Below are 18,079 nucleotides of genomic sequence, written 5' to 3' on the forward strand. Positions count from 1 at the left end.
GCAATTTCTCAATCTTGTCTTACTGAGGGATTTCAAAGCCTTACTTTAGAATTTCCATATTTCAGCACATTATGACTATTTTGTGACTCACTTTCTTCCTGTCATAGTAATCTGCATCCATAAAATATCCAGGCCTGCACATCTGTCACCTTCCATGTTCCTTTCATACTCCATCCAGTTACAGAATGAACAGTTTTCAAGTATATAAGACTACTTCCTTCCACTGGCAGTACAAGCTCATGTCATTTAAACAGTACTTGTAAACTTTGTATATGTCCAGAACAGTGTACAAAGTACCATAATTAGACTTAAATAAAGTATTAATGAAATAGCTACAAAGATGACAAATGGAAACTATGCTGATAAGTAACTAAAAGAAGGTATCAGCCTGTATTCAGTGTATTAGCAGAGGAACTTGAAGACAGACAGCACAAAAAGTCTTCTGAGTTTTTATCAATATTAAGTTTTGTGGTATTAGTCATCAGCTATAATTAAATTCATTATGCATTAACTACTACTCCTTTATCTTACTGAAATAACGCTCTAACCTCCAATGCATAAATTATGACAACTGTTTAAAAGTGGAGATTTTATTATTATAACCAAATCAATATATGACAGTTTGATTGCAGAAATCAATCAGCATATGTCAGATTTAAATAGTGATACATTAAGAGCTGCGAAGATGCTAAGGACAATTTAGTATCTCTCGAGTTGGAAATACTTAGGTTTACTACAGGCAAGTAATTTTGTTAGGTTTCCAGACAAGGGACAGGAAGAAGAAGAAAAGAAAGGGCTAGAGGATAAAAAACCCCCAAGCAAACTAGATTCTTGTGAATGAATGTGGAAAAGGTAGAATTTTGTTTTTATGGGTAAAGGGGACCATTATCCTCCTTTTCTCCACATTTTTACCTTGCTCTCCCTTTCTTCTGCCCTCCCACCAACTGTGAGGATGGGAGCATCATGCTCTAATGCATGCAGTTTCTTCACCCATTTGCCGAATAGCTCTTGAGAATGAGTCAGATTTCTTTCTATTGTCCCACACCCCCCCCCCCATTTTCTGGCAGGATCTTCTTTCCATGCTAATGCTTGATTCATTTGTGATAAATTATCTTCTGAATGCAGATTGATCTTGGTATCACTCAACCAGCTTTGCAGTGCTAAAGTAGAATAATTCTTAATTTTTTTTTCCTTGTTCTGTCTGACAGTGCGTGCTCCAGCTGCCAGATAGAGGAAATGTTCTCCAGGTAACCCTATGCATTCTACAACCTGATCAAAAATCCATAATCATGGATTAATAGGTCCTACGAGTTCTCAATCTAATGTATCCTAAACTTAAAGAAAAATATATGGCTATTCTGAAATAGCTTTTCACACTGATCCCTTTTCACATGGATATTCTTGGGTTACTTCTAAACAGAACCCACTAGCTGTCTTCCGCAAGAAATTCTATGTCACTTGAAAGACTGACCGCTTGATTTCTAGGTTCAATTCTTTCCATCCTCTCATAATAGAACATTTTTGTTTAGAGAAGCTTTTTGTTCTCCACTTAAAGAAGCTAAAATAGACAAAATAAGAGTGGGATGAGAGAACAACAGAACACAGCACAAAGTAGTTTGGAATTTTTTCAGATATAGTCTCCTTCTGTTGGTTTCAAAGTACTCCTACAACTTGCAGACATCACGTATTAAAAACATACTCACAGTTCAGATTCTGGCTGTTCCTCTTGCTTACGCTTTCTTTCTGTTACTTCTTTCTCATGTTGGCCTCTTACAATGTTTCTTCTATGAGCCTGAAAGCTTCTTCCTCCCTTTTTCTTCTGTTTTCATTTGGGATTTCAGGATAGGAAAGAGAAAAGGAGTCTTTAGATTACTGCAAAGCAAGATTATAAAATAATTGTTTCTGTAATCGGGTAAACCTACCTACACTGAATATTTAATCCTTGAAACCACTCTGCTCCATGGAAAAACCTGACAAGAGCTGGCTTTCCTGCAACTAACTACAAGTCCTCCACACACTGCTAAGTTCTTGATTTCTTTAGTCCTTTCTCCCTTTTTCCTTTTCTAATAGGAGGCAATATCCTAAGCACCAGAAAATGAAGACATTCCAAATGATTGGCTAGGGACAGCTTTATACCTTTCAAAAACTTCATTTTAAGCCAAATGTTCTCTTTAGATGCACCAAAAGGAAAGGAAAAAAGTCTGTGTTGCAAGAAACATGGATGGAAAAAGCTTTTTGACAAAATAACTGCTACATTTAAATCCTTTCTTAAGAAAAGTGTCTTAGAAAAGATGCTTTTCTTAGAAAATAACAAAGAAGTTCCTGAAATAATTATTTTACAAAATGAACCTCTGCAACTTTTATTCTGTACATCTATATTAGGCAGCCATAGAGCTCCAGCTCCAGAAAGTAAACTTCAAGAAAGATCTTCAGTGATACTACTTTCCTCTATAATAAATATACCAGGAAAGCAAGTTATACCTTGTCACCTTCTTGTTCTTCTCCATCATCTTCAGAATCAGAAGCTGATGCAGAGCCCACTTTTGCAGAATTTTTCTTTTTTGGTTCACCCTCTTTCTTCCCTTCCTTTTTGTCAAATTCTTTCTTTGATTTCTCCTCTTCCTTCTGACTTTCCTCATCTTTTTTCCCTTGCTTTTTGGGCTTTTCTTCTGGTCCTTTTTTCTTTGCCTTCTCCTCCTCATTAACGCTACAACATGAACAGTACTTAAGCATCATATTCATTATCTAGAGCAAGTTTAAAACACAACAGTCTTCTAACTTAGGAAATGGATTTTTTTTTTTTACCACAGAATAGTAAAAATCATGAAGTTAATTCACTCTCAGTTCATTTAATGACTCTTGAAAACTCATTTTTTTCTAAAATTATAGCCCACTACCTATGCAAAAAACCCCCAAATAATAGTACAGAGGCCCTAATGAAGCTAACATTAATATATGTGCATAGATCCAAAACAAAAAAGTTAATGCTCAGAAGTTGTCCACACACACATGTCTGCAGGACCAAGACTGCATACACTGTAAACGAGTTTTATAAAATACACTTACTCAAGGTGTACATATACTGAAACCATGCATCTGCTAATCTATAGAAAACTACACTAATACTCTACTTTTCTTCAGTTACTAGAACCACTAAGAACCTGACACAAGAACTGAAGAGGGCAAAATCAGGAACTGAGTACTAATTATGAAGCTGTAACATAAGGAATGACATGGTTCACAATGAAAAAGTTTTATATTAAGAAACAAAACAGAACAACTCACGACTCATTCTCTGAAAGACAAGGTGGTTTCACCAACTTGGGTCTCCCTCTTGGTTTTGGAACCTTTACTTCAGAAGCTAGTATACAGAAATAACAGATTAGTCCACCATCTGCTCCTTGTCTCCGAGGAAAGACTCTTACTCAGACAGAAGCTAAACTTAAATCAAAAGAGATGGCCTGACTTTGTTATTATGAAAAAAATAAAAAGTCAAGTGAGTAGCAAACTTTAATCAAGATCTCTTTGAAAAATTAAAGTCTTAGGCTTTTTTTTAGCTAATCGGTAAATTAAACTTCCATAGTTTTTTTTGCCGCAGGCTCCAACTACCAATTCTTGTGTTTTCTGCACTCTGTGTGGTTCAGATTTGTTTCACATGTTGCATAACTAATATGAAAAAGTCTGAAATTAGAGAATGGGAAAAAAGTCATTTAGCGTCCAGATTTACACAGCCCATTTGCCGGTATTTTTAGCTGTATCATGGAGCTTCCATCACTTTTCTTGGTAACAAACCACTGTCAAGAATTTCTACCACCACACCACAGTACAGAGCAAAACTTTGCATTTCCTCAGATTCACCATATTGTTAGGAATAAGACAATTAGTGTATCTGCCTTCCTGGCACTCATACCTTCCAAATGCTTGTCCAATACCACAGTGAATATGTGGTTAGGAAACATAATACTCACTGCTTAAACTCCTCTTCGTGTTAGCATGGAGCACTATTAAGCAAGAGATGCACACATCATATCAACACCAGAAAAGGTTGCATAGTATGTGTTAAAAAATGTATTTTATATAGAGGGTGAAAGCATCTCTTAAAAATCCTTTCTTGCTCTTACAGGCAGTAGTTAGTGAAAATAGACACAAATTGCAAAGATAAAAATACATACAAATATTTAAAATGTACATTTAATATATGTAAGGAAATTAGGGGGGAGGAGGAAGGGAGCTGAAATAACATGTAATTTCCTCACAGCTTCCAAGGCAAAAGTAATTAAGTCTAGTTATCTGTGGTTGCGCTTTCTGAAAATTATTTTCATACTGTCAGCAGATACAGATGGGTATATATTACCTGTTTCCCAGACTAGATGCTCATACAATGCACTTAACTGCTGCAAGAAATGTTTTCCAATGTACTAGTTAATGATCAAGTCAATAATAGCTGCAAGCTTGCCATAAAAATGCCAATGAATTAGATCATTGCTACTTTGAAAGAAATAAGCACTGCAGAATTATCACCAAATGGTTCTAGTTATACATTTTAGAAAAAGCAGTTATATCATCTTTTCATTTGTCTATCAATCTACACAGACTGCCTTAAACATCTTTTTAAACAAGTCTCTCCAGCTCTGTTTGTTTTTACTGTCCTCTGAGCTCCACCTACAGGCTTTGTGTCCCCCTAGATCTCTTCCTTGTGTTTTATGGATATTCTAACACAATTAAAGTATTATATAGACCTTTAATGAATATAAACCCTTGTGGAGCAACAATGCAAGAAGAGCTTTTGTCATGTATCTATAGTTTAGCTGCATTCTATGAAGAAGGCTTTTCTAAATGTGATACCAGTACCCAAAAATAAGGAGTCTCATTTAAAGCACTGAGCATTAATGCTAACAATTTAAATTAATTTACATCCTGAATTCTTCAGTTTGAGATTACGTGTTTTCTCATTACAATCTGTTAGCAAAAACTGCCTTTAGCCTGAGAAAATACTCAGCAGTACTTTAGGGGAAAGAGACAGCTCCCTGACTGATTCTACTAAGGTATTTCTGTGGTGAAATAAATTAAATCTTTCTTTTAACATTACCTGCTGGTCTTCCTCTTTTGGGGCTTACTTTTCGAGCCACTGGCACAGGAGCTGCCGCTGCCACTGCTGCAGCCACTGCTGCTGCCACTGCTGCCGTTGCCACTTCCTCAACTTCAGCTTGTTTTTCAGCCTAATTTAAAGAATGAATTTCACAAGTGAAAAACTATAGAGCACTAATTTCTCAATTACGTTCTCAAACAACAATTTTTAAGTTCTAGAAATGCATTATTACATTATTGCTTCTATGCATGATAAAAGTTTCCAAATTTAGTAACAGATTATATTTGAATATAACTAATGTCATCCTCTTCATACTGTCACTAGCTGATACAGTAGTATTTCCTACCATTTCAACCAGCCCATTTGTCTTCAGAACAATAAACACTCTTTGTACAACAAAGGAAAAATATTATTTGTAAGTATTTTTAAGATCACCATAATAGCATACCAAAACCCAGCTTTAAGAAGGTAAGTTCATTTTTTCCCCCCCATCATAGACAAACACTCCTCTTTTAGATGCTATCATCTCCCCTAGCTGCATCAAATTTTCAAGCCAGTAGATGGAGCTATTCAGAAAAACCCCGGCTTCTACCTCTAGAGCCAGTTATTGACAATGAAAAACTGTATGTTGATCTGCAGTAACTGGAAATAATGACCTTCATTTAGGGGGAGTGAGAGAGAGACTGTGTAGTCTGGTCCCGATCAGGGCTAAACTACGACAGATACATATCTCCCTGCAGAAACATTCTATATCTATATATACAGACAAAAAAAAAAAAGTGAAAAATCCCAACTGCAGAAAACATTCATCGAATTTAGTGTCCTGGATGCAGGAGCATCAGCTATGAGCAACAGAAGTTACGGGCAAATACATATTTATCTTAATATTCTTTGTGGGCACCTATAATAAAAGACAATTTTGAAGAACAAACTTAAAACTAGAACAGACTAGAGGTACATCTCTTATATTAACTGTGCCTTCCATCAGCTGGAGCATGCTGAGCAAGCATCTGGAATGGCCTTTTTTCAAAGTAACTCAAGTTTTTCCCAGCTTGAAAAGACCACAAAATCACAACCTCATGAAAAAAAGGTGTATTTCAGGTGTTAGTTCAGGGTGATGAAGATGTTGAAATAAGTTTCAGAGCTTCAAAACAGATTATTTTATCAGTGGTCTAGCAACAGTCTGTATCTTAGTTTTTCTTACTTGCAATGGACTGTTGGAAAATACAGGAACTCCCTACTGTGCACTAAGTTCAAACAGAATTAAGACTCGTATAACACCCTCTGGAAAAACTTTTGTACCTACAGATCTTTCAGATATTTGAAAGGGGGAGGAGGGTGTCAAGCACTTCACCTTAGGCATAATCTGTCACTAAAGAAAATAATATCCAGTATCATCACATCTAAAAATTACAGTAAGGCAAAGTAATTAAACATATCGTTACCTTTCTTTTTCTTCCTCTTCTAGCAGCTTTAGGAACAGAAGCATCATTTGTCTTCACCACATCCTGTGAAAATTAAAGAGTCTTAACAAAACAAAAATATATTTTAAATTATTCTAAGTTTTTACCACAACTGAAGCCTCTGGCATAAAATTTAGACAAGAATATATATGAAGACACTTCCTGCTTTTCAGTTATTAAAATCCTGATTATCTGGTAATCGGCATTTTTTTCTGAAAGAAATAAAACAAGTATAAATAATATTGTTTTAAATAAAGGTATGCAGTCACATTTTAATCTGTCTGAACTCTTTATCTAGTCCTTTAAGTACGTATATTTGCAATACAGAGTAAGTGATAAAAACAATACTGTTTCACTTGATTTAACTGAACTTACAGACAAGCTAGACTAAAAGTTTCCTCTCTGATGAAAACTTCAATATGAACATGAATGAACACACAGGAATTTTTATATAATCAAACAGCTCCTGAGACTGTCATATTAGTAATAACTGTAGCTTCTTAGTAACAGACTTACATCAATTGACATAAAATTTACATAGAAAAAGCTTTCACATACTTCTTTACTGTTTTTTTCAGAAGGTAGATCATCTTCCTTTGAAATATCCATTTCCTTTTCTTCTGTTTCAGCTTCTGTAGGTAAGTTATTGTCTCCTTTAGGGGATAACTGCAAAGGGAGTCAACACAGTAAAATATGCATTAAAAAATATTTCACAGTGAAAAGAGAACATGCTAATAACCATCAGGCTGCTTTCCAGTTGAGATACACTCCTTTCTTAGGTACACGTTAAAAGCCTACGGCAATCATGTACTTTCTCTAGTACATGATTGCAGATGGTTGTCAGAACGCATCAAAATACAGCAATGTACTACGATGGAACTTCAATTCCACTTTGTGTTTATGATAATGTAACTATGCTTTTCCACTGTATCACCATTACATGAGTACTTTTAAGTGTTCATGCCAACATTCAAGATTCGTTTAGACCACTGTTTATCTTTACATACAGATGGATATCAGAGTCACAGACCACAATTAGCAAAGACTATCACTCTATTAAACAAAGACTTAAGGTAGTAAACAGACCACAAACAAGTTGTTTTGTCATGTGTGAGGTAGTAATTTGTGATAATTGGTGTCATCTAAACTATGCCTTTTTTCCTGTTTTGCTGGTTTTTGGGTGCTTTTTTTTTTTTTTAAGTGTTAAAATACTAGTTTTCATTTTAGGTGAGCTTAGTTAAGACTTGAAAAATCAAGAGTTTGTAATAATTTACTTGAAAATCATCACCATTCCCTTGTAGCCTATACATGCACATGTTTTTTAGATCTTCAGTTAATTCTCTCAACTTCAATACTATTGCCTTGTCCCACTTGCAAGCACCTTTTGTGAAATTCCCTTTAAAGTAGCTAGTTGTTAAAATTTCAACATTGAATAAAGCAACTCAAGCACAAGGCTATTGTGCAATATTTCTTATTACTTGAGGCATGTAATACCACTGAGTCTTTTTACAGATTACAGCTTTAAGACCAAAGAATCACTGCTACACTAAAGCTACAGGAAAACAGAGTACAACAATGGGTTAAAACAATTACATGGTTACATTAGTATCAAAAGAAAAGGCGTATGTATTCTCCATATTTTGACTTGAACTGTAGCTGCTTGAGACCAACTATAGAAATCTACTTAAACAGATGCGTTGGGATCTTCCATTCCATCTTCATCTTTGAACAGCTCTTGTATCTTCTTGTGTCTCACAATGCAAGGTCAGGACATCCTGAAAGCACTTTTCAGGAGAAACATGAAGCTTAAGTCATTGCCATCCCCACTACCACATGCTGCTTGCTGCATAAATTCAGAGTGAGGCAAACGGACGAGCAAGTCCAGTTTAAAAGAAGTTTTCTCCTTGCAGTAGCAAATGGTGGGGAACAAATGCTTTTATCAGCAGTGTGCATGAGCAAGAAGGAAGAACTGCACTGGTTTACTAATACTACGACAAAATTATATATTGTAAAGTGCTCCTAAAGTATAGCTGATAAAACGCAAATCACACTGACCTCTCACATGTGGAAGTACTAAATCAAGTAACACTCAAAGCAGTAAGAAGTTGGGACAAAAAAAAAAAAACCCATCAATAACTCTGCAGTCTCCAACTCATCAAAACAACTCTCGACATCCCCTATCAACCAATACATAGTTTCCCCCTCTACCTGCCCCCAGTCAAAGGTCTTTTTTCCTCTTGGAAAGACAAGCTATTACAGCTACTAGACACTAATCCTACATAAGGAACATCAACTATGTATTTGACAGACTGCAAGTCCTTCAGTTGCAACAGTGAATCAATACTGACAGACAGACAGCTACAACTACAGTTGTACATTAAACCTTGGCAAATAATCAAAAGGAAAACAGTCAGAATTAAAGCAATTCTATTAAAAATTAGTTTGATACTTAAAGGCAGTGCTCATCCTACAGAGTAATAATTTCCAGAAATTAGTTAAAAATAAACGATATGCCATAAATGTGTCAATCCCATTTGTATCACAATTTTTTGTCATTTTAGGATTTTACTCTCCTAAAAAAAAAAAAAAAAAAACCAAAAAAAACCACAAACCAAACCAAACAACTGAGAAGAAATGATACACACCTCTTCCATGCCTACGAGAAATTATGCCACAAGAACTAATAAAAACATTCAAGGATAAAGTTCAAAGCAGGGTGCTACACTAGTATCAAGTGTACAGTAAGTTACGAAGGTTCACCTTTTACAGTATGAACTACATACGGAACAAGTAAGCTCAAACAAAGATGTTTCAGACAGAAATGCATTTTCTTACTATGAATACAATACATTTAAAGAGAACAGAATCTTGTTCAGAAGGATTTTAAGGTATGCACACATTTACAAAGCAAAGAAACTGAGTTCTGTCTACATAAACTATACTCACAGATACTTTCCTAACTCAGAGTTCAATTGATACAGCAATTAAATCCTTTATATCCATTTATATCCTAATTAGTCCATTAGGAGTATGGCCTAATTCAAACTGATTTTTATGATCTGTTTTAGGCAAACACACTGAAGAATCCTTTCAGCCCAGGCAGAACCTACTGCTCTGTTAGGCTTTTCAGCAAGACCTGTCATAATTGAAAGAGACAGTCATACCTGCCTATGGTATTAAAAAGTTTTCAAAACCTGAAAGGGAATCATAAAGCTAAATCTTAGAACCATAGAATAGTCTGGGTTGGAAGGGACATTTAAAGGCCATCTAGTCCAACCCCCCTGCAAGAAGGGACATCTCGAACCAGATCAGGTTGGATGGGGCTCTGAGCAATCTATAATGGAATGTTTCCACGGATGGGGCATTTGCCACCTCTCTAGGCAACACGTTCCAGTGCTTTCACCACCCTCACAGTAAAGAACTTCTTCCTTACGTCTAATCTAAATCTACCCTCTTTCAGTTTAAAGTCACTACCCTTTGTCCTATCACTACACACCCTTGTCAGAAGTCCCTCTCCAGTTTTCTTCTAGGCTCCCTTTAGGTATTGGAAGGCTGCGACAAGGTCTCCCTTCTCTTCTCCAGGCTGAACAGCCCCAGCTCTGTCAGCCTGTCCTCATAGCAGAGGTGCTCCAGCCCTCTTATCTTTGTGGCCCTCCTCTGGACTCGCTCCAACAGGTCTGTATCTTTCTTATTTTGGGAGCCTCAGAGCTGGATGCACTACTGAGGTGAGGTCTCACCAGAGCAGAGTACAGGGGCAGAATCACCTCCCTCAACCTTCTGGCCACACTTCTTTGGATGCAGCCCAGGATGCTCTTGGCTTTCTGGGCCACAAGTGGACATTTCCAGCTCACACTGAGCTTCTCATCAACCAACCCCAAGTCCTTCCTCTCACTGGCTGCTCACAATCCATTCTCTGCCCAGCCTGTATTTGGTGATCTTGGTGATTTCCACTTTCTCCTGCCTAGGAAATACTGTATGAATTTAGTTGAAGTGTATTATGATTTAGAAATATAGACTAGTAAATAAATTAATTTTCTAAAACATGTATAGCACCTTAAAAGGAATACAGAAGGACAAGAATATTACTATATGTACATTTGAAAAGAAGAAAAGGCAAGTCAGTTACAACAGTAAAATACTGTTAGTTTAAAGTACTTAAGTAAAAACTTGGCAATACAGTTTTGACTAAAAAATGTTTCCAGTAGAACAAAACATTAATTTAGTCACTCACTTTTGGAGTGGAAGCCTTTCTTCTTTTGGCTCCTGCTTTTTCTTCACTTCCCTCAGCAGGCTCCTGACTGCTTTCTTCAACAGCTTCTTTGGTAGAAGTGTTAACAGCTGGATGGGACTTCAATAAAAAAAAAAAAACAAAAAAAACAAAAAACAACAAAACGAAATCTAAATCCCTTCCTGAACTACAGAATGATATTGAGAGATGTTCTGTCACCTGTACAGTACTGAAGAAAGCATCATCCTAAGGAACTCATTATTAGAGCTATAAGAATATTAAAATATATCTTATTTCATTAGTTTCCACACTTTTCAGTGTAAATTGCATTTTCATTGTCAAACTTTCAAGCTGTAATGCTAAAATAAATTATTTCCACACTAAAAAATACTGCAATGTAAGGTTTTTCTAACATATAATAATAATAATAAAAAATTTTGGTCAAATATAACCTGTGACTCTGCCGCCAAGAAGCGTATTTTTCAATAAGCTATCAATCCTAAGTGAACCAACTACCTGTTCCTGGAAACATGAGCAGAGAAAAAAAAATCATAATAAAAGCTAAAGAATTAAAGTTAAAAACATGGAAATAGAGAAGGTAAAGCCAAAATTACTTTTTTATTTTTTTAATTCCATTATGTTGCGGATAGCATTCTCACTCTTAAATATTAGCTCCTTCAAACAAAGCTGGCAGAAATCCTCTGAATCTTAACTTTTTCCCCAACTGAGGAAGTGGTTTTGGATTTAAGCCCAGGCTACAAGCTCCCTTCTGCCCTCCACCTCCCTTACTAGCAGTTACAAGCAACGTCTGCAAAGCATAAATACTGCTTTCAGAACATTCCAGCCAGTTCTGGCAATTAAACAGAAAATATAGCTCTCAGAAGGACTTACCAAGACAAAATATGCCCAGCAGAAGGACAGAAGAAAAAAAAAGTGGCAAGTGAATCCCTCTATGAACAGTTGACTAGTCTGTCACTTTAATATTACCCTGTATCCAGCATAAAAGCTCAATTTTGACAACATCTCTATGTGATTACCCACTTACCTGCTGTGTGGCCAAACACAGAATTATCTACTCACCCTGAATTATCAGGCTCTGACAACTAAACTGTCTTCCCTGATACTGTCCAGTAACTGTGGTTCACATAACTCTAAGAATCTTTTTTAAACTCAAAGAATTTTATGTAGATCAAATACAGAGATCAAGGAGCATCTTGACATACATTCATTTGTCTCAAAGACCTCAGCTAAAAAGCCTGTCCATTCACCCATATGCGTACCACATACTGTAACATATTAATAGGCTGCAATACACTATCCTACTTTAAAATACTGTTGTAAGAACAGCATCTTCACTTACCAGTATACTTATTTTACTTTTCCCCTCATTCTTCATAGCCAACCGCTTGTCTTCACTTTCAAGATAACTCACTGCCTACACTGATCTTCTCTAACACTCTGCACCATGGAAAACAGCTGGCAAGTGTCTGATGACCTGTGTGGAACCTAGCTGGGGGGGGTCAAAACCTGTCCCAGCTGGCTCGGCCACAGGCAAAGGGACCCATCCCCACACACCAGCCTGCGCATTACCCTTCTGCCAGCACAACCATGTGAAAGAGAGCCATCCAGGAGAAGGGCAGGACAGATGCTGACAGAGGGCAATGCTGACACACAGACACGACGCGTGTGCAGGGCATGAGGGACACCGAACCAAGAGAGGCGCCAGGGCAGGAGGGACACTGGAAAGAGGAGGCACACAAGGAGTCACCCACGCCAGGCTCCAGCCCAGAGAAGTTGCCTGAGCAGGGGCAGAGAGGAACAGAAGGGACAGCTCTGAGGGAACTGCAGCCTGTGGAGAAGCCTATGCCCAAGCAGCTGAGTAAGAAACAAGGAACAGCAAAAGCAAAGTAACTGCTACACACCAGCTGCAGTCTCCTGCACTGCCAACACCTCACCCAAAGGACTGACTGTAATGTGCAGTGAGGGGACAGGAGACCAGAGGTGGCCGGAGGAAAGCTGAGGTGTGTTTCCCCAAGTGTTTGTTTGTCTTTGTTTCTCATTACCAGAATCAGTCATAAAAAGCTATGTGAACTGGCTAAATTGTGCCAAACTTCCCAACATGAGTGTCTTATTGCCTGTGCCATACCCCTTTTTGGCAAAGATGGGAAGGTGAGGGCCTCAGAAGCCAATTTCAAATTTTAGTATCTCCAAGGATGGAGACACCGCAACCTTCCTGGGAAGCCTGCGCCAGTGCTTGGTCACCCTCTGTGCTGGTTTTGCTTAGTGAGGGGGGGGCTACAGTGGCAGCATCTGTAAGAAGCTGCTAGAAGTCCCCTTTTGCCCAGTGGACTCTGCCGGGCCTAGGGAAGACATGCCACTGGCCAGGGCCAAGCCAACTGGTAGCAGAAAGTTCCCTGATAACGCCTCTGCAATAACGTATTTTAAAAGGGGAAAAATAAAATTAAAAAAAAAAAAAAATGTGAAGAAGCTGAAGCAGGGGCAGAGAGGGGGAGGTGTGAGCCTCGTGGGCGTTACCCTCTGGCCTCCCGCCAGGCAGCTGTCTGGGCCCAACTCAGCCCGGCCCGGCTGCAAGAAGTGGAGAGGAGATGTGACAAGAACCTGACAGGCATCTGCCTGAGCTGATTGTGAATAATTTTTGTGAGAGGAACGGCTGCAGACACCAAGATCAGTAAAGAAGGAGGGGAAGGAGTAATGCTGCTCCTGGCTGAGATTCCTCTGCAGCCCATGGTGAGGCCGGCTGTGCCCCTGCAGCCCATGGAGGCTCATGGAGGAGCAGAGATCCACCTGCAGCCTGGGGAGGACCTCACGCCGGGGCAGGCGGATGCTCAAAGGAGGCTGTGGCCCACGGAGGGCCCACGCTGGGGCTGCTGTTCCAGAGGACTGCTCCCTGTGGAACTACTGGAGCAGTTCATGAAGGACTGTAGCCCATGCGACAGACCCCACGCTGGAGCAGGGGAGGAACGTAAGGAGTTCTTCCCCTGAGGAAAAAGGAGCGGCATAAAGCAACATCTGATGAACTGACCATAACCCCCATTCCTTGCTCCCCCCTGTACCACTCAGGGCAGGGAAGGAGGCAGAGATAATTGACATTAAATTTAAGCCCAGGAAGAGGGAGTGGTGGGGGGAAGTTTTTTTTTTGCTTTCTCATTATCCTTCTTTGTTTTTAATAATAAACAAATAGTTTTCCCCAAGTCAAGTCTGTTTTGCCTGTAACAGTAGCTTTAAGGATCTCTCTGTCCTTACCTCAAACCCTTTTTCTTATGTTATCTCTCCCTGTTCCCTCAGAGGGTGGGGGGAGCAAGTGAGAGACTGCACAGTTTGGTCCTGAGCGGGGCTAAACTACAACACCCTCACAGTGAAAAAGTGCATCCTGGTGTTCAGAGGAAGCCTCCTACATTTCACCTACTGCTTTGACGCCCATTGCCTCTGGTCCTGTCACTGCCACTGAACTCAAAACCTGGAAAGGACTACCCCACAGAAAAGCTGCTAGACTAAGAAAACAGTCTGTATGCATCTCTTGGCAGCATGTTTTGTGTACTTCCAATCAGTCTGAGATGCTATGAAAGCAACCCAGAGCACTGCGTAACTGAAGTTACTGATTCCTGCTGTGAAATAAAAGATTAGATGAGCTTGTAACTGTTGATTGTTTATACCCAGATTTCCACCTTGTTAGAATCACTGGTAACATGCAACTCAGTTACAGTTCACAACTGCCTCAGCCATCCACAGAGCATGTCTCAAACTGTCACAAAGAAAACAGCGAGAAGGTATACTGACTCATATTTCATGGTAGCAGAAAGAATCTGTCCATTATTAATACAGTCCTTCCCACTTTCCACATCCCAGAGCAGAAAAGATGTACATCTTGAGCACATCACCTCATTTCTTGACTCTACTTCAGAAACTCCTTAACTCTTTATCCAATCTTACCCCAAGTTACTGGTGTTTCTAACTGGAAAGAGATCTCATGAAGCAGGGATTAACTGGTGCTGAAATGGCAAATCTGGCATGTCATGTAAGAGCAGTAAGTAATATCAAAAGATAAAAATTTATTTTTATTATTACTGCAGCATTGCCTAGAGGTCCCAATACATGACCAGGGTCCAGCATACACAGCCACACCCAGTGGCTACAGAATGTTCAGAGAAGGTAGGCAAAGACAAAAGAAGCAAGATAATTTCTTTGTCTTTAGATTAAAATTGAGTCTTTTTATGAGTAGTGCTGCATAGCTCCAGTTTAAGCTTGGAAGATTTACCAAGAAGGCAAGAAACAAGGGACTACCAACAGGCAAAAATTGAATCAAACAAGTCATGTGACAGTTTGTAGGCAAAAGAAAAACATCACATTGGTTCCAACCTACTAGAAGGCAAATACTGTATGCTAAAAAAGTATGAACTGAAATCTTACAAAGATACTTGAGGAGAGAAGCACCTGGGTTTAGAGGACAGAAAGAAATAGAGTGACTGAGACTCAAAAAAAGACCACTTTTCAAACATGGTTGTACGGTTCCAAAGGTACGTATCTTAGGAATAGATAGTTATGAGTATAAATAAATAAGTATATATATACAGTTACAAGTAAAACTTGATGTGTACTGTAAAAAGCATTAAAATTTTAGCCTTGTGTCCTGAAGCTGTCAACATGATCCCTCACAACCCTACTGTAAGAAAAAGATATCCCCAGATAAACAACAGCCCCCCAACTCTTATGCTATTAATAACTAAAAGATCAATGAAAAATAAAATAAAATATAACTTTTTTTAAAGCCCCCAAAACTGTATATAACCTGCAGTTGAATGACAGCAATAATTCAGCAGGGAAACACTCAGTGCCATTTTTTTTCTCCCAGTAGTATAGCAATAAAGATTTGCAGGCCTGGCATAACTTACCTGCTGATGAGAGAACTTCACTTTGGGATTGTTGTCGATTTCCCACAAGCCTTCATTAAAACCCTTTCTTTTATTTGGTTTGCCGTATTTATCTTTATTTTCAGAGTAAGGGAATATGTCCTTCGGTCCCAAAAATGCCCTTAAGGAAAGAAAGAGAGAAAGAACAAAAAGAACAAAAATTCACGTTTTCAATTATTAGTCTTTTCAAAGGAGAAGTAAACACCAAATGTTATTAAGATATGAAATTCATTACTACTGCAACAATTAGTTCTTCTGCATAAGCATTCTTTGGTTTTCTCAACTTTTGCCTTCAATAGCCTAAGTTCTCCATTACTGCCACCACACATATGGACCCCCTCCTTCCCAGGGTGTTGAGTGTCTGGACAAGAAACAGCCAATGCTGCATCTGAAGAGCACAGCTGATAGGAAAACCAACTACCATGAACCAGAACAATTAAAAAGTGCGCACCTTGCAAAAAAACAAAGAGCAATTGCCTCTCTAGAAAAAACAAAACAAAAACCAAACAGGCTTAAATACAAAGGATAAAGAACCCTTGAATCTGGACAATGTAAGGTAACAGAACACTTTAAAGAAGAAATGGCTCCAAGCTAACAAAGAAAATCTTTCAAAGTCATTACATTAAAAGTAATCCAATTAAAATGGAAAATTTAAGAATAACTTTTAGTGTATTGGACACCAAAAAGCATCCACTTGAATACCCTGACTGCCCACGTCTTTGTAAGTATGCTATGTAATACAGGATTAATTCAGTAGTTTTTCAGTGCGTGACAACAGGACCTCATCACTTGATTTATTGAACTTAGCCATAAAAACTTTAAACTGTTCCTTATTTTAAGTTTTCTCCCCAATCCTTCTATTGATGAAGTAAACATGGAAAAAAAAAAAAAGGATTTTTATTTAAGCTAGTCTTGTAGTATAAGTCTTAATACTGCCTGAGTATCTTTGTCAGACAAAGAAACAACACTCCTGCATAGCACTATTCCCACTGTAAACTGTGTAATTAAAGCTTTTAGCCTAGTGGCTTTTCTCAAACGAAGTCATAGCATCCACACTACTAGCTTCTCAAAGCTATACTTGGGAAAACAAGGTAACATATTGCTGAAAATCAATATTCTGGTTTATGCTGAAGAACATCAAAGACCACTTAATTCCTACTCTACATTCATGACCTTTCAAGTTAGAATTTCACTGTGCAATCCATATGCTGCTAACAGAAAAAGACAATGCTTTGGTGGTACATTCTTATTTTCACTCTGTGCCTAGACATAGCTTTGTCTGATTGTATGTATGTTAGAACAAAAAAAAACTTGAGAAGTTGTAGATACTTGCTTTCTAAAGTAACGACTAAAGTAAGCTCCACTCCCCTATTTCCTTCATCATCTTTAAAAAGAGCGACTTGAGACTTACACCCTACCAAACAAAAAAAAAAAAACCAAAAAAAACCCAAAAAAACCAACAGAGCATGTCATCATCTAGAAAGCTTAAGCATTTCATACTCCAGCAGTACAGCACTCATCTATGTTTGCAAAAGTATTAAGTCAGCCACTGTGACAGACTAGACTGCAAATCATCCACTTCTTTGCAAGACATGATTAGAGAAGATTCAGCCAGTGTGGGAAACATGCACCTGCAAAGCCTACTTAGCCAGACCAAAATGATGGGGAGCGAGACAGAAAAGGAAACATTGCCTCCTCTCTTCCCTGCCTCCTGAAGGAAGCATTTTTCAAAGGTCCGTAAGCCTCTACTCACATTGCTCAGGTTTTGAAAAACACCAGGAACCAGTTACTCTGAAAAGGTCATGTAGATTAATGGGTTGTTGTAGTTAAATCCCCATGTACCAAAACCAAAAAGGAATAAGAAAATCAAATGAAGAGATATTACCCTAATATACAGAGCCCAGAAACTACAGTTCAGCATTACCTTCTGTTTGTTTGTGACCAACCAAAATTTGCACGGATGTGATTAATGCCACAACAGATCCAAATAAAGCTTTTACTAAAACAGTATCTATTTTATTACTTTCTTTTAGGAAAGGGTACTGCTGCTGCATTAAGACAGTATGGAAAAAAAACCAAAACAAATCTCAACCAAATTCCCAAAACATATGTTAAGAAGCATATATCTGTTCACTGCACACAGACAGCAACACATTTAGTTGTGACAAAACTTAGGGAAAAATCAACAGTAGCAAAGTACAAGTTTATATTTGGTTTATAGTAATGTGCAAAATTGAATTAATATTATTGCTAAAAATCAAGTAACAATTATTCTAAAGCCATCTTGTTTTCATTGTTCCCCATAATACCCCCTTTCCTACTGTAACTGTCCACACAGCTAGAAAACGTCATCCTGTATACAGAAGGACTT

General features: G+C 38.1%; 1 protein-coding gene across 4 annotated transcripts in view; it reads right to left on the reverse strand.

The window, feature by feature from the left end:
* The window catches only part of PSIP1 (PC4 and SRSF1 interacting protein 1), a 37,434-nt gene that overhangs the window by 14,984 nt on the left and 4,371 nt on the right, over positions 1-18,079 (reverse strand). For all 4 annotated transcript variants that reach the window (XM_086771123.1, XM_086771121.1, XM_086771119.1 and 1 more), the window contains exons 4-11: positions 15,691-15,829; positions 10,784-10,900; positions 7,111-7,218; positions 6,535-6,597; positions 5,090-5,219; positions 3,286-3,361; positions 2,482-2,707; positions 1,704-1,819 (exon numbers count right to left, since the gene is read on the reverse strand). In XM_086771123.1, the coding sequence (XP_086627249.1) occupies positions 1,704-1,819; positions 2,482-2,707; positions 3,286-3,361; positions 5,090-5,219; positions 6,535-6,597; positions 7,111-7,218; positions 10,784-10,900; positions 15,691-15,829 (975 nt within the window). The remainder of the gene's footprint in view (positions 1-1,703; positions 1,820-2,481; positions 2,708-3,285; positions 3,362-5,089; positions 5,220-6,534; positions 6,598-7,110; positions 7,219-10,783; positions 10,901-15,690; positions 15,830-18,079) is intronic.

This window comes from Chlamydotis macqueenii, chromosome Z (assembly GCF_036417535.1).
Source record: "Chlamydotis macqueenii isolate bChlMac1 chromosome Z, bChlMac1.mat, whole genome shotgun sequence".
Classification (NCBI taxonomy): domain Eukaryota; kingdom Metazoa; phylum Chordata; class Aves; order Otidiformes; family Otididae; genus Chlamydotis; species Chlamydotis macqueenii.